This window comes from Drosophila busckii, chromosome 2R, assembly GCF_011750605.1.
Source record: "Drosophila busckii strain San Diego stock center, stock number 13000-0081.31 chromosome 2R, ASM1175060v1, whole genome shotgun sequence".
NCBI lineage: Eukaryota > Metazoa > Arthropoda > Insecta > Diptera > Drosophilidae > Drosophila > Drosophila busckii.
The window spans coordinates 4065498-4079317 of record NC_046605.1 but is presented as its reverse complement, the minus strand read 5'-3'; the positions used below and the strand labels follow the sequence as shown (position 1 = coordinate 4079317).

The 13820-nt window shown below is 40.9% G+C and overlaps 1 protein-coding gene across 1 annotated transcript; it reads left to right on the top strand.

The window, feature by feature from the left end:
• Positions 1-1765: 1765 nt before the first annotated feature.
• LOC108594678 (protein suppressor 2 of zeste) lies at positions 1766-13256 on the top strand. The gene is given in 10 exon segments (XM_033293263.1): positions 1766-1847; positions 5741-5955; positions 6044-6143; positions 6233-6385; positions 7295-7535; positions 7642-8703; positions 8779-9859; positions 9862-9953; positions 9955-10846; positions 12869-13256. Coding segments are annotated over 9 exon segments (3804 nt in total). The 5' UTR covers positions 1766-1847; positions 5741-5840; the 3' UTR covers positions 12937-13256.
• The last annotated feature ends 564 nt before the right edge of the window (positions 13257-13820 follow it).

Here is a 13820-nt window from a genome sequence, read left to right as displayed (position 1 = left end):
TAAATATTTATAAAAGTAAAGCCGTCCGTTAGTCAGTTAGTCAATCAAATGATAACCCTTTAACTAGAATGTGTAAAATATTATGAAACTTTTACAAGATGACATAAATTTTGTATAGATATAAATATTTATAGTAGTAAAGCTGTCCGTTAAGTTAGTTATCAATCCAATGAGAAACTCAAAAAATGCAAAAAATGTAAACATTTTGTGGACATTTATAAAATTATGTGGAAAAACAAATATTTTGTAATTTATGTTCACTCGGATACTCCTTTTATTATAGTAAAATTATAGTATAGTAAAGTAAACTCAGTTTTAAACAAAATCCAATTAAATTAAAACATTAATCTGAAGAATAATATTTATACACATGTAAATATTATAACCGCCACGCTACCTAGTACAAACAAATACTTAGGTTTAAATATTCTGTTTTTAAACATTCTAAGCAATTGCAGATACTTGTGCCTTTTTGCCTGTTTTGTGTTTCTATCTGTCCTATTTTTGTGTTTTCTTTTTGTTTCACACCTATTTTGAGGCAACAATGCAGCTGACTAGCATTATTAATAAATTAATTTAAAAAGAATATTAGCATGCATTATATTTGCTTCCACAAATTTTTACTACAGTGCAAACTTTCCATTGCACTTGCTATTTGCGCTTCTCGTTAGTTAGTTCAGTTCAATTTCAAACATTATTTAAAGTCTTTGAAATGTAAATTCTGAGCTAAAGACATTTTGAGTCGCATTTAAAATAAAATTTACAGCGAGTCTGCTAAGCTTAAGATAAATTGCAGACAGACATTTAAATTTCGCCGGCGGCAGAGCTGTCAGGCGCGTGAAAATTCGAGTAGGCTTCATATGTCAAGTGGTGTCATTGATATATACTCACATACACACGCACCCACACTCACACCCACATACTTACGCATATGCATATAAAGCGAGAGAGAGAGAAAGAGAGGACGACACCTTGTTGGCTTAAATATGATTTCATATGTGTTTTTCAAAATGCCCAACACGCACGCAGAGCGCGAAGAGCGTAAGAACATGCGAGCAATACGCTATAATTATAAAAGCGCCAAGGCCAATACGTAGTTTGTAGTTGCCAACGCAGTCGACGTCGCTGCCTTGGTTGCGGCAGCGTTAATCTCTCATTTGACAGCTGACTTCAATTAAAATACAGCACCCACACACACACACACACACTCACTTACACGCATAAAGAAACACACGCACAGAGCGAACGCAGGTATAAAACACGCACAGCCACCCCCAAAAAAGGCAGCAGGCCAAGGCAGCAACAACACAGAGACTGCGACTGTGACTTCGTGTTGCGAGCCGAAGTGCCGCAAGTCGATGCTGGCAGCCAATCAAGCTACACGGTTACACGAAGGGTGGGCGGTACAGCAATGGCGCGAAACAACAAAAACAACAGCGCAGAGCAGCAGCAGCAGCAACAACAACAATGCGCTCTCAACTCTCGCTCAAGCTCTCAAAGCGCAGACGCCGCGAAGCGAAACGAAGCGAGTCGCCGCTAAGCGAATTCACTCTAATCAGAATTCAGTCTTTTCTCAGTGTTCGTGCTGTGCACGTTGCGTGGACGGAGAAAAGTAAAATTCCAATTGCATTTTGTACCGTACGTTCGGTCTGTTTGCAAGTGCAGTTAAATACCGAGAGCGCGAGCGCTAGCGAGAGAGCGAGAGAGCGCGCACATATAAAAAGTGAGACGTGATAGTAAAAACGTGTGTGTTACGAGAAATCGATAAGAGGCCAACAACAAACACATGCACATGAAATTTCTGTGTGTGTGTGTTTATGTCTGTTTGTGTCGGCAACTGTTATAAAGTAAGAAGCAGCATAGTTTATAAATTATACTAAATCGATTTATGCGTATTTTTGTGTTGTGCATGTAAATTTAAAAACACACGCATACACATGCATGTTGTGGCTGTGTGTGTGTGTGTAACTCTTCTTAATAGTAAGAAAAATTTCACTTTGCTTTTGGATTGCGCGCAACGTCACGCGGCGAACAACAAACAACAAAATCAAATTGTATGCTGCTCTATGAAAAAATTTTGTAAACACACGCACACGTGACAAGTGCGCTTGTGTGTATGTATGCGTGTGTGCATGTGTCGTATTGGAATTTTCGTCGCTTTGCGGCGAATAAACAACAACGGCGCGCAAAAATTGTAGAAAGTTTGTTTTTGCTTGTTATGCTTTTTGGGGCTGGCGCTCTCCCACTTGTGCGAGTGTGTGTGTGTGTGTGAGCGCGCGCCCACTCTCTTATTCTCTCTCTCTCTGTGTGTGTTGTTCGCTTGCGGCGAATAGATGTAGAGACGATGTAAAAATTTTTGTTTTGCTGCCGCCTATTGCGCGGCGAGCGCAGCGCTTACATTTAGTTGTAATTTCAGCGGCTGCTGTTGTGGACGTACACAGAGAGCAAAAGTACAGCGAAGAAGAAAAAAAGTAATTTTGCGCTATTTTCGTTGCTGTGTTTGTTGTTATTATTGTTGTTCTTGCTTTCACATACAAACGTTTCGTTATACATTTTTACACTCGTGTCAATCGGCAAAGCTTGTTGCGTGCGCGTCGTCGTGTCTATGTGTGTGTGTGTGTGGGTGTAACCACCCTGCGGGGTCGTACTTTTGTAAATTGCGCTCGTGCCGGCGTTTACTGCATTTGTTGTGTTACTTTAGTTGTTGTTGCTGCTGCTGCTGCTGCTTTTCGATAGCGATAACACATTTTGTTTTCATCTCCACTAGCTGCCGCCATTTCGTCATTGTCAACGCTTGTCTCTGTATATGTGTGTGTGTGTGTGAGCTAAAACGTCAGCGACATTGAGGACGTCATCAACGCTGTCAATTGACGCTTAAAGGACGCGCGCTGTGAGGCGCACAGTGGGCCACTTTGGCGCAACACTCTAAAATACATTTTGAGTGGGTGGGTGGGTAGGTCGGTAGTGCGCCCAGCTTGTTGACTTGGCTAGCTCGCTTGCTGGCTTTCAACCCACTTTGCATCCTTAGCTACTATTATTATACTCTGGCTCTTGCTATTCTTTTGTTTTTAGTACGACGTTGCTTGTTTTTGTTTTGCTAAGCATCACACAGCTGCTATCACTCACTCTCTCTCACTCTATGTCTCTCTCTCTGTATTTTGCTTTCGCACGTTCTGTTGTCATTGCTTTGCCTTTTACAAGCTGTTTTCGTGCCAGTTTCGCGTGAGCGTAAGCCAAGCCAAGCAGCAAAGCAAAAGCAAAGCAAAAAGCATGTCAAAGGCAGCGTTTTGGGCCGCAGCGACTTTTATTTGCCCTACAGACTATACGGGACAGGCGGACAGACGTTAAGAGCTTCTGTAGATGCTTAAAGCGAAAGGGGGCGGCAACAATGGCACTTGCAGTTAGTGGGTGTTGACTTACAGCTCTACTATATGGCTAAATATAAACTAAAGTGTTGTCCGAAAGCATTAAAGTGGAACAATTGAAGAAGTTGCAAACAATGGTCATAAAGGAGCTACCGAAAAAATAACATTGGAGTCAGTAAATCAAATATTAGTATAGTTTATAAACATATCTTGAGTAAATGGACATGTTTTCTATAAGAAATATTTCAAAAAAGCTTACAGAAGTCGTAGATGAAGCTAAAACTGACTTAATGTATTGAGATTCATTCTGTTTATTTATTCTTCAAAGCTTCTTGTATTGAAATTCTCAAGATTCTTATTTATTTTATATAGGAATTATTTCAAAAGAGCTTTTAGTACCATTAGACGAAGCTAAGACTGATTCTATATATGTTCTCTAAATTTCTAAGCTTCTTATATTGAAACTTTTCAGATTTTGAGTCTGCTTGAAATTTGTTCCATTCCTAGGAGCTCTCTAAAAGGAACAATTCTTCTTTTCAGACTTCTCTTTTAAACTTTTCAAGCATTCATTATGCCATTTTCTTTGGCCATATGTTTTCACCTGGCTAATTATCTGCACTTACGTCACAATTGCGCCGCTTTTCCCCAATCATAGCAATTATGCGGTTCACTTGATGACATTTGCAGCTTTTGTTCTTTTTATTTTTACATTTCACAATCTTTTTTCTGTTGTATGGCATACATACTTCAAAAGCAGAGACGAGCAGCAGCAACAGCAGCAGCAGCAACCTGCTGATCCAACTCGCTGCCCACATAATAATCGCAGTCATCATTATTATCATCATCATCATTATCATTATTATTCTCATAATAATCAACTCTCTTGCCCGCCGCCTCGCTCTCGCTCTTTGAGCTATACAAGAGCGTAATTTTCGTACTTTATTCGTTTGCACGACGCAAAACCTAAAACTAGATTCAAGTACACACACATACACACACAGATACAAAGATGTCGAGTGGACTATGTGTGTGTGTGAGAGTGTGTTGAAATTTGTTTGAGGTTTTTCGTAGGGTGCTGGGCAAATAGGGCGTCGCTTCTGACTGCCAAAGCCCAGCAGCCAGCCTGAGACTCGAGTCGAAAACCACGACCCGACCCGACCCGACCCCGAGTCCATGCTTTTCCCTCTTCGGCTCTTCGGCCCAAACGAGCGACCGACTGCGTATGCGACTTACTTTGTACTCCGTGTATTTGTTGTTGTTTTTTTTTGCTTTTAATATTTTTTTGTTTTGGGCATTGTGTTGCGATTCATGGATGGCTGCCTTACTAGTCTAAAGTTTTTCGTGTTTTGTGTCTAGTGCCGTCGCCGTAGCTGACGTTGCTATATCTTTCGCTTGATGTTCAAGATACAGATACAGATAGACAGTTAGCATACATATACATACACATATTGCTTGGCTGTGGCTTTTGTTGCTTTGACGCTCTGACGACAGCAGTGACGACCTAAGCGACGACCACAAATGCCGTCTACACACATATATATGTATTATATATGTGTGTGTGGGGGGGGGTGGTGGGCAGGGGTAATGTTGGGTGATGATGTTGAATGATGTTGCATGGGTGATGGGATTTTGCTTTATGCTCTTTCTCACAGTTGGCTCTTTTTTTTCATACACACACATACACACACACGCATACATTTTATTTTAGTTTGTAGCTTTTTGTTACTTTTGTTTGGTTAGTTTGTCGCCTGACGCTTTAAAGTTTATTACTCACATTTAGCAGTTGCATAAAAACAACTCTATTATAATATTCACAGCTGTTTGAAAAGACTTTATAGTTTGTTCTAACAGCTCCAATGTTAGATCTGAACTTTCCAGACTTCAAAGATGTTCATAAAACAAAAACTCAAAACGTTGCAATTGATAGAAGTTTTTCTTTTGAAGTTCTAAACTGCTCCAACGTTGGATCACCACTTTATTAAAAACTCAAGTCTTTCCGTTTGTGAAAATCTTCTTTTGAAGAAGTTTCCAAATTCGTATATTTTGAGACTAAGCTCTTCTATTTAGTTCTCAGCTTTATGAAACTTTCTGCACTTCAAAGTTTCTAAGCATGCGAAAGGACTTCAATCCTTGAAATAACTTCTTCTTTTAAGCTTTCTAGACTTAAAAGATTCCCATAATACAAGAGAACTTCAATCCTTGCTCTTGTAAATGGAAGAAGACATTTCCAAATTCATCATTTTTGGGACTACGCTCCTCTATTTAGATCTTAACTTTAACATGCGAAAGTACTTAAATTCTTGAAATAATTTCTTCCTTTGAAGAAGTCTTCAAATTCTTTCTAAATTTCTCTATTTTCTTCTTCTCCTTTGCAGGACATGCTACTGTCTTGAGCTTTAACACAAAAGAGGCTTACCGTACTAAAGAATTTCAACTTAACTACAATTCTAATAACCTCAAATTCACATTTGTAAGATGGAAAAACCACGAACAGTTCAGCAGTTGAGCGAGTTCAACGATCTGTTAACCTGTCGCATATGTCAGGGTTATATGATAGATCCGACCACCTTCGACTGTTGCAGTCACACATGTAAGTTGAATCGCAATCATCAACAACTAAAAAAAAAAAAACATAAACCCACACGCAACAATTTGTTGTTGTTCTTGTTTTGTTGCAGTTTGTCGCAGTTGCATTTTGAAGCATTTGCTGCGCGATGTCCACTGCCCACAGTGCAAGGCCAGCGGTGGCAGCAAACACATCAGCGAGGATAACCTCAGGTAAGGCAACAAGACTACTCTTAAAGTAAAGCATCTCATACTCAACTTGCCTGGTGGGCTGTGTTCTCTTTTCGCTTACACAATTGCAGATCCGATGACACTTTGCGTGCGCTGATTTACAAGCTAGTACCGGGTATATATCAACGGGAATGCCAACGCTTGGTCGAGTTCGAGCGAGAACATGGCTTTTGCGATGACGAGGAAGTGCTCCAGGAGTTCTTTGCGCCGGCGGAACCCATAAGGCAAGTATAGCTATTGATATGCTGCATAATGTTCAAATAGAAAGAGGAAACATTTTTGTGAATATCTGAGATTTATGTTATTTGAAATATAGTTTTATTTTTTGAATATTTGCATGTAAAAAACGCATAAGAAAAGAAAATGAATAACGTGTTTAGAGCAACTTTTAATATATTTAAAAATTTGCTTCAGCCCTAAATTCCATTTTACAAGCAACTTTCTATTGCTTAGATATAAACTTTGTGAAGTTACAACATTATTCAAAAATAGAATGCTTAGGCTTAATTTCAACATTTCTTCCGACAGCCAAAGAATTTCAAATTAACTTGATACCAATCCAAAATCAGCTTTGAGATTGTTTCAGTCAATACAGACTCTTTTATTAGTGATAAGAAGTACATTTTAAGACCATTTTTAAGAATGGTAAGTGTAACTTAATATTTCGAAAAAAATTTCTAAGTTCTGCAAATTCTACGATGCGTTTTAATAGATTTCATTCTGTGTCAACCCACATATATTTTTTCTTACTAATAATTTGTTTATTTCTTACATATAAAAAACTTTTAATAATAATATTTCGGTACCTAATATTTCTGAAAATATTCAACTGTTCTATTTGTACTATTTTGAACTCAAAAGCATTTAATGTACCATTAATTATGCATTAATTCCAACTAAACATTATAATATTTTTATGTTTAAAAAGCTTTTAAAATAATAATTTCGGTTCAATTTCGAGTAGTATATTTCTAAGAATTCTATTTTGACTTTGTTCCAATGAGAGTTTTGAGTCTGAAAAGCATTTCATGCATTTAAACTAATTGTTACTCGCATTTCTTTGTAATTTCATTATAATAATTGCTCTACAATTTTCTTTATTTTTCACATTTTCCTTTTGTGCGCCTCTGCAGTTTGTCCTTGGAATATCATCCCGCAATGCTGAAAAACTGCAGCGCCGCTGATAAGCCGCAAGTTTATTATCTACAATGTCCCGCCGGCCTGCGCGTAGGACATTTGAGAAGGTTTCTCTGCTCAAAGTATGACATTGATGCGGAGAGTCGGCAAGTGGAGGTGGAGGTGACATACGAGGACGAAGTGTTGCCGCAAAACTTTACGCTCATGGATGTGGGCTATTGTTACAAATGGGAGCGGGTAAGTAACAAATTAGTGCTAAGCTCAAGGGGGGCGGGATGCAATTGTCTAAATATTGAAGCTCATGCTTTGTATTTCTATTTACCACCCACTTGATTGACTATAGCACGCGCCCATGGCTTTTAGATATAGAATACTGTTGTTTGATGGCGAGGAGGAGCAGCGCATAAAAAACGATGAAAACAATTTATCAAAGATTAATAAGGATAATGCCATTGTGCCGCACAAGGTTAGCAAGAGCGTAACCTTTGCCGACGATGTGGTCGAGCTGCCCAGCAAGACGCGTGGCAAGCTGTCCAAGAGCAGCAAACGTGCCACAGGCGGCGGTGGCAAGCGCGAGGATAACAATGGCTATACGCTAAGCAATTTCAAAAGTTTACGCAGCAACGATATGCGTTACAGCGATTACGGCGTAAGCTCCACAACGGCCGCCAACCAAGTGCGTGTCAAATGCGAGCCCGAGGAGCAGCAGCAGGCGGCGCCGCCAGTGACCAACAGCACCAATATGATGAGCATGGTGAGCATACCGCAGTCGCAGCTAAGCAAAGCAGTGAACTTTGAGGATGAGCTAAGCTACGAGCTGAAAACAGCAAACAAAAAGAATCAGCTCAAGCTAAAGATTGAGCTAAACAATTTGAAAGTGAGACCAAGTGTGCCCAAGTCAGCGGAGCCGCGACTGGAAACGGTGGCCATACAACAGCAGCTGGACTTGGAAACTTATGCTAAGAACATTGGCCTAAAGCCCATAGAGCCGTCGCTTAAGCTCAGCGCCGCTGCTGCGCCCAGCAATGGCGCCACTGTGGATGCCAGCAACAGCTCCAGCAGCAGCAGCAGCTCCTCACATCGCAAGCGCAAGAAGAAGCATTCAAAGGAGCCCAAGGATGCAAATGGCAAACGCAAGAAGCTGCATGCGGAAATCTCATCGCAAACTGATGGCAAAATGAAAATGAAAATTACAACAACGCCGCATAATCATAAATCGCATAAGCTGGAGCTGAAACGCGCGCATTCGCTGGCGGGCGGCGAGTTGCTGCAGCTGCAGCAGCAACTGGAGCAGCAGCTGGAGAAAACGCAAGCCTTGAATAAAACGCTGGGCGAAGAATCGCGCAGCATTAACAATTTGATGCCGGTAGCTGCAGCAGCCACAGCAGCAACTCCAACGCCGCTGCCTGCGTCGGCGCCGCTGCCGCCAAGTTTGTTTAAAACATTTGCCAGCACTGGCAGCAATACAACAAAACCAAAGCCAGCGCCGCCGCAGCTGCTGCCCAAGCCGCCAAAGCCAGCGCTAAACAACAACAACATTACTAATAACAACAACAACAACAACAACAACAATCGCAAACCTGTGCTGCCCATAACGCCGCATTTTGTTGTGCCACAAGCGCCGCTGCGGCAAGCGCCAACCTATCAGCTGCAGCGCTACGCCAGCACGCCCAGCTCCATCGCCAGCTCAGCCAACAAGCAGCCCAAGCGCGCGCTCAGTCTGGATGAAACTCAGCAGCAGCAGCAGCAGCAGCAGCTGCAGAAGCAGCCGCGTTTGGACTTGCAACAGCAGCAGCGCCTGGCCAAGCTTAAGCCCGCCGTCTATGCGCCGCAGCAAACGCGTTGCTATGGACCCGAGTTAGCGCCAAAGCCTGCGCCGCGCCAGCTCTGCCCCGCCAGCTTGGCTAGCCTCAGTCAGTCACGCCCACGTCTGCCCGCTGCCATCAGCTATGCGCCCATGCCCTCGCTGGAAATTGTGCGTTTAACTGCAGCGGCTGTTGCTGCTGCAGCAGCAACACGTCTCATGGGACCGCCAGTTGCGCCGGCCAAACGCGCCAGCGCCAGCATTGCCGCCCTGCCGCTGCCTGTGCCCACCATGGTCAAGTCGCCGCCGCTGTCCATTGCACTTGCCGCACAGCGACAACACAGCAATAGCAACAACAGCAACAGCAGCAATGTTGCTGCTGCTTATCGCACATCGCCGCCTGCATTAATAAATCTGCGCAACAATGCGCCGCTTGCGTTTGCATCAAAGTCAGCAGCGGCAAAAGCTGAACTGAATTCAAAGAAACCAGCAACAGTTGCCGGCACAGCGGGAGCTGCAACAGCAACAACAACAGCAGCAGCAGCAGCAAGTCAAAGCAAAGCCAATGGCACTGCAGCGCTGCTGGACAAGTCGAAAACAAGTTTGCGCGACTTTCGACCAGCAGTAACAGCAGCAACAACAACAACAACAGCAGCAGCAGCAGCAGCAGCCACAGTGACAGCTACAACAACAACAGCAACTAAGGATGCCGACATACTTGATTTATCAGCTGCAGCAGCACGCAGCAGCAGCAAGGCAACAGCAACAACAACAGCGACAACAACAACAAGCAGCAAATTGGCGCCCATAACAAACACAGCAGCAGCAACAGCAACAACAACAACAACTGTCAGCAGCAGCAACAGTTTGGAAGCAGCGCTAAACAAAATCAAGCAAAATATTAATGCCAATAGCAGCAGCAGCAGCAGCAGCACAGCAGCAACAACTGCTAGCGATAATCTGGAAAACCTTCACTTGCTCAGCGAGTCGGCAACAGCGCGCGAGAAAATCTCCATAAAGCTGAGCAACATCTATGAGAACAAGTCGAAGAATGCGCTGGTGCGACCACAAAATGCCTCAGTGCGCAGCATACCCAATCCCTCAGCTTTAGCGTTTCGCAATCAGGTCTGCAGCAGCAGCAGCAGCAGCACAACAACAGCAGCAGCGACTACTGTTGCTGCCAGCAGCACAGCAGCAGCAGCTACTACAGTTACAGCAGCAGCTGTAGCAGCTGTAAAGCCATTGGCCATCAAAGCTGATGAGAAATCCAAGTTAACAGCGGCGCCAATGCTGCTTAGTCCCAACAGCAGCAACAACAACAACAACAACAACAGCAGCAGCAACAATAATGCAGCAGCAACATCGCCGCGTGCCATCAAAAAAGCCACAACAATCGATCAAGTTGCTGCCAATTTGAACATACGCGCCGAGGCTAAAGCTGCAGCACTTGCCGAGCCGGCGCCAGCAGCAGCCAGCGGCAACACAGCTGAAAAGCCCAACAGCAGCAAAACTGAAGTCAGCAAGGAATCAACAGCAGCAGCAGCAGCAACTACTGTGGCAACAACTTCTTCTGTGGCAACTGCAACACCCACGTCAGTTGCTGCTCCCGTCTCAGTGCCACTGCTTAGTCTACCCAGCGCTGCTGCTGCTGCTGCTAATGTCCCCGAGTCGCTGTCAAAGCCGCCCGTACAAATTGCCGCTACCGACACTTTGGCACCTGTGGCAAGTTCCGCTTAGTGACAAGGTAAGTGTTGCATGCTTTTAACAAATATCAATCACACACAATCATTTGCACCCACAAATTCATTTCAAATTCATTAACTGCACTCAATACACTAAACTGAGACTTGGAGTACAAACTGTAACTAAAGCGCGTGTGGGATTTTCTATTGCTTTTTTACAATACATTTATATTGTATTTATTTACTACTGTAGCCTTCAACTATTTTAAGTTTATAATGCTTTTGTTAATTCTTTTAAAATTTAAATTGATTTGGGTTGTGCGGAAACTTGAGCAAAGCTTATGGTATAGAGGCTTACGGTTGAAGAATCTAATGATCTAATGATGGATCTACTATATTAATTGGTTTATGATATTTTTTAAATAAAGACTTTATGTTCAAACTCTATACTTAGCAACAAAGTGAAATAAATTAGTAAATTTCCAGTAGAATTGATTTCTAGGGCATTCCTCATTATCTTTTAATACTTTATCAAAAATGTTACTACTTCCATTTGTGAATTCTACACTTGGAGTACGCCAGTCTGTCTGATTCCATGTCTTTGATAGATTGAAGATCAAATCCTATCTGCATTAACTCAGTTCAGTTACTGTCTAATACCTAATTACCCAGTTTTAAGTTTAGTAAGTCAAATTCTTAGGTTTTTTATTTAATATATGCATATATTTGTATGCAATTTTTTATTCTATTGAAATATATTTATTCAGTTACTACAATATCTTATTTGAAGAAACCTTATCCAATTTTGCCTTTGGTATACCAAAAATTTGGTAGAGTTGGCTAATTCTTAAAAGTTTTTATATATGCAATTTTTTTGTAATATCTTTAGGTAATTTTTTATTCTATTGATATATTTATTCAGTTACTGCAATATGTTATTTGAGGAAACCTTAACTTATTTTACCTTTAGTAAGCCAGAAATATGTTAGAGTTGGCGTATTCCAATATTTCTTAAATATTTGTAGGAAATTTATTTTCTATATATTTTGTATTCGATTGATATATTCTTATTTGAAGAATCTTTGCTTTCTTTTCAATATACAATATACCTCCTCCCCAATTCGATCTAACTATGCTAAAGGAGTTGGTATATTTTTTTTTATATTTTGGTTTTAATTTTTTTTACTTATTGGTATTTTTTTTTTAACAATTATTCTGCCTTTGAATATTCTGATCCCTATGAACTTGAGAACTTTTAATTTACATTTTTTAAAAAATATTTCTAAGCATATTTTGGCATATTCTCGTTATTTTTCACTTATGTTTAAGCAACTTGCACTTAGTGTCGGCTTTACCTATTGTTAATGGTTTTCTTGTTTTGTTGCTTTGCCTTTTCTATTATTGTTTGTGCTTGCTTAAACTTCCAAGTATTTATTTTCTTTTTGGCGCGTTTCCCACACTCACTCACAGTTGGGAAAAAAGAAAAAAAAATATGTGTATATAATGAAAAAAAGAGACTCAAATTATACAAATTACATTTCGTGTTTGCGCGCATTTTTTTTTTTTAGTATTCTTCTCTGGTTTTTGGTTCTCTGTTGCTTTTTCCTCTTTCGTTTTTAACTCAAGTAGTCATTATACACAAATTTACCGGGCACTGTTGCCCCGTCAAACGTGTGTTTCGTATCTCTTAGATACATTCTCGTGCGCTCTCGCTTACTCTCTCGCTCTCGCTGGGGCATTTTTGGTGGTCGTTGGTCGGCCGCCGCTCGGTCATTCATTCATTCATTCACTCACTCACTCACTCACTCATTCTTGCTTGCTTTATTTTTGCCGCTATAGCAACAACTCTGTATTTTTATTTGGCTTGCGTTTGTTTTTGGGCTTTTTTGCTTTTTGCCTTTTTAATGAACTACCGCAATCAGAGTGTGTCTCTCGGTCTCAGCCACATTACATCATTTGTATTTTCATTCGCCGCATAACATTTTCCATTTCCATTTCGAGCATGATCTTTGTTTTTTTTCGGTTTTTGCGCTCATTACTTTTATAAGCTGACTTTACTTTACGGTTCATGCAAACGATTGCAGCGTTTCTTTGGATGTCCGGCACGCAAATCTATCTGGTGGCGCCACTGGAGACGCTACAGCGCAACTGAGTTGAAGACGCAGTCTTGACTTACAAACGAGGCCGGAGTTCAAGTTGAAGACACAACCAATTAGCACAAAATGCGCGCTGAGTTATTAAAGACGAAGACAAGCGTAAAAAGGTTTGAGCGCTGCACTCGTTACAAAGAGCAGCGAGTAGCGAGTACAGCCACAAGCATTAACCACAAATACCTTCAATAGAGAGCAAAGCAAACATTACACACACACACACACGTACATATAAACACAGCTGAGTATAAAAAGTTCGCAAACATGCAAATATTTGCGCTGGAATTAGTACGCGTCTAAATAAATTATAAATGTTATGAAACACACACACACACACATACAGTTATATATATAGTATGTACATTTAGTTCGAAAAGCTGACACAAAAAAATTGTGTATTATAAATAAAAATATATACGCTGCTTTTATTTGTTGCGCTAAAAATGAAAATTTATAAACAGCAGCGTGTGTGTGTGCAACTCGCTGAAACTACTCGTTGCAATTATTCGGCGTTAAATTTTGAAATTGAAATTGATTTAGTGTAAAAAACCTATGCATACTCTTTACTATGAATTTATTTAAATGTGTAAATGTTCCTAAAAACGCACTCGTTACTACATTAGCGAGTAGCAGCAAATCAAAAGAAATAGACACAAACACACAGATACACACATATATACATATATAAATTATGAAGTAATGATGAGAACGTGCAACGGAAGCGTTAATTCTGCTCTATGTGAAAGTGTGAAATACGCTCAACATTTGACGAGTGCAAACAATTTAGAGATATTTCAGTTTTTAGTTATTTCTTTTTCGTTGGTGGTGTGTTAAACAGTAGCCAACACACACACAGACAGATACAAACGCACACGCACGTTCGTTG